The sequence below is a fragment of the Palaemon carinicauda genome, chromosome 6 (assembly GCF_036898095.1).
Source record: "Palaemon carinicauda isolate YSFRI2023 chromosome 6, ASM3689809v2, whole genome shotgun sequence".
Lineage (NCBI taxonomy): Eukaryota > Metazoa > Arthropoda > Malacostraca > Decapoda > Palaemonidae > Palaemon > Palaemon carinicauda.
The window spans coordinates 150,963,703-150,966,202 of NC_090730.1; the positions used below are offsets into that span (position 1 = coordinate 150,963,703).

At 33.2% G+C, this 2,500-nt stretch overlaps 1 protein-coding gene across 1 annotated transcript in view; it reads left to right on the top strand.

Annotated features, from left to right (window-relative positions):
- The window catches only part of LOC137642233 (glucose dehydrogenase [FAD, quinone]-like), a 30,016-nt gene that overhangs the window by 13,391 nt on the left and 14,125 nt on the right, over window positions 1–2,500 (top strand). The window contains exons 2-5 of the mRNA XM_068374765.1: window positions 1–2; window positions 849–1,057; window positions 1,641–1,830; window positions 2,290–2,424. The exon at window positions 1–2 is cut by the window's left edge and continues 160 nt beyond it. Of these exons, the coding sequence (XP_068230866.1) occupies window positions 1–2; window positions 849–1,057; window positions 1,641–1,830; window positions 2,290–2,424 (536 nt within the window). The remainder of the gene's footprint in view (window positions 3–848; window positions 1,058–1,640; window positions 1,831–2,289; window positions 2,425–2,500) is intronic.

Below are 2,500 nucleotides of genomic sequence, written 5' to 3' on the forward strand. Positions count from 1 at the left end.
TGGTAAGTTGGAATCCAGTGACTTTTTTTTTTTAATTTCTCATTTTAAGAAACTAGGATGTTAAGATTCAAATGTTTTGCTACTATAATGTGTAAAACAATCTCCTTTTTATGTCATCTTTTAACATCTTGCTCTAGTTCCTGGTTACAGGAAAACCCGTTTGGGAGCACTCTATCAACTATCAGATAGATGCAAAATATTTTGGCTTACACCTTTTTCCTGTAACCCATCACAATATTTATGAAAATCTTGTTTTACTTTATAAAATTTTCTACCTTAAGATAAGTTTGGATAATACTTTGTTGTCAGTTTCGGCAACCTATTGTAGTGTTTTAAAATGCTTTCTGCTAGGATTTTACAACATATCCACTCTCAAATTTTGTTTTCTTATTTTCCTAATTGTTTTCCATGAAAATAAATGTGCCATATCATTTTCTTCTTATTTGCGTTGGAAACAAACCTCATCTATGTATTTTCCTAGAAAATTTTAAAATCTAGTGTCTTATTACACACACACACACATTATATATATATATATATATATATATATATATATATATATATATATATATATATATATATATATACACTCATATTATTTAATTTCCAAATGCATTAAAAAATATGACAAACTATTTGTTTCCTGAATGAATTATTTACCATCATTGCTAGTAGCCTACCACTACAACAGCTGTTATTGTAACCACTTATGATAGATTATTAATTTTTTTAATTAAAGACATTAATTTTATTTAGTCATCTTCGTTGATGTTTCTTCTACTGCTATAACTGTTGCTTCTTATGATGATGATGATGATGAAAATGACGCGCTGTAAATATCCTCACAGTTGGTTCAGGACCCGGAGGTAGCTCCGTGGCCACGAGACTCTCGGAAATAGAGGGGTGGAACGTCCTTCTGTTAGAAGCAGGTCCTCCACCTCCGACCGATTCTCTCATTCCTGCCCTTGCCTCCTTAAGTTTCCTCCCTGGGTACTCAGCTGACTGGGGCTACAACACCGTGCCACAAAAGCACGGTTTGAGGAACCTCGTTAACCAGGTACAGTCGAATCAAGGTTCACATAGGTCTATGTGATTTCAATGTTAAGGATTAACTAATTATGCCTACTTAGAACAAGTGTTGTGGTTCACTTAAGTATGTGATTTCGATGCTAAGGACTTACTTAAGTCTGTATAGATTAAGTATTGTGGTTCACATAGGTCTATGTGATTTTGATGTTAAGGATTTACTAATAAGTTCTACATAGATTAAGTGCTGTGGTTCACATAGGTCTATATTTATGACTTCTATGTAATATACTATCATCTGCATTTTTCTTTAGCTTACGGCAACATTTATTGAAAGAGAATGGCCATTTCGTATAGAATTTACTTTCATGATTTGTTAATCTAATAATTTCGGTGACTAACTATCTGTGCATTTGAAATGAAAATTTACCTTCAAAGAAAGACATTTACTCAAATATTAGTTAACGTAGCTCACACCCACATTATATGATGTCATGTTCGATGGAGCCATAACAGTATTAGTAGTAGAATTTGATCATATATGAAGAAAGGTTTATGATAAGTACCAACTCATAGTCAAGACTTAATAAATTATAATTATTTAATCATATCAGGCTGGTAGATTAACTCAAGGGAGAACCATCGGAGGATCTTCTGCCATTAATGGCCTCCAGTACGTCAGAGGAAGCAGGCAAGATTTCGACAACTGGGCTGCTCTTGGAAACCCAGGCTGGGATTACGAGTCTGTTCTCAAATACTTCTACAAGGCCGAGAGGTACCGAGGCTCAGCCAATGATCCTGCCAGTGAGTAGCTTTTTTTTTTTTTTTTTTTTTTTACAAAACCATTGTGCACTTTTGATTCTATAGAAAGTGCTCATTCATTTGATTTTCGTTTCATTCGATTTGTGAGTCCAGTTTTTTTTTATTTTTATTTTTTTTTTTATTTTTAGCTTCAGTTGCAGCATGTATATGTAATCTCTATTAATTTGTTCTCACAAAATTTAAGAGGTCGGCTATTTTACCATTCAGTTGTTATTAATAACTTTAGCGGACATGTACACCTTGAAATACTTGACCCCCTTCCAAACTCTACCTAGTACAAAAAAAAAAAAAAAAAAAAAAAAAAAAACAATGCCAAAAGGTACAAAACTTTTTATTGTAACTTTCATAAGAAACTGATTTTCTACTACCTTGCGAAAATGACATTTCTGCCAGTTAATGACTGCCTGTAAAGTACTAACCTTTTTTTATCACATTGCACAGGGAGATACTACGGCACTTCCGGGCCAATATCTGTAACGCAGATTGCGAAAGGACCCATGACGAAAGCCTTTATTCTCGGAGGTCAGGAACTTGGATACCCAGTCCACGATGATTCGAATGGACCAATTCAGTTAGGTAAGTTAATTGCAAGGTATTCAGTCTGTGAATATATATATATATATATATATATATATATATATATATATATATA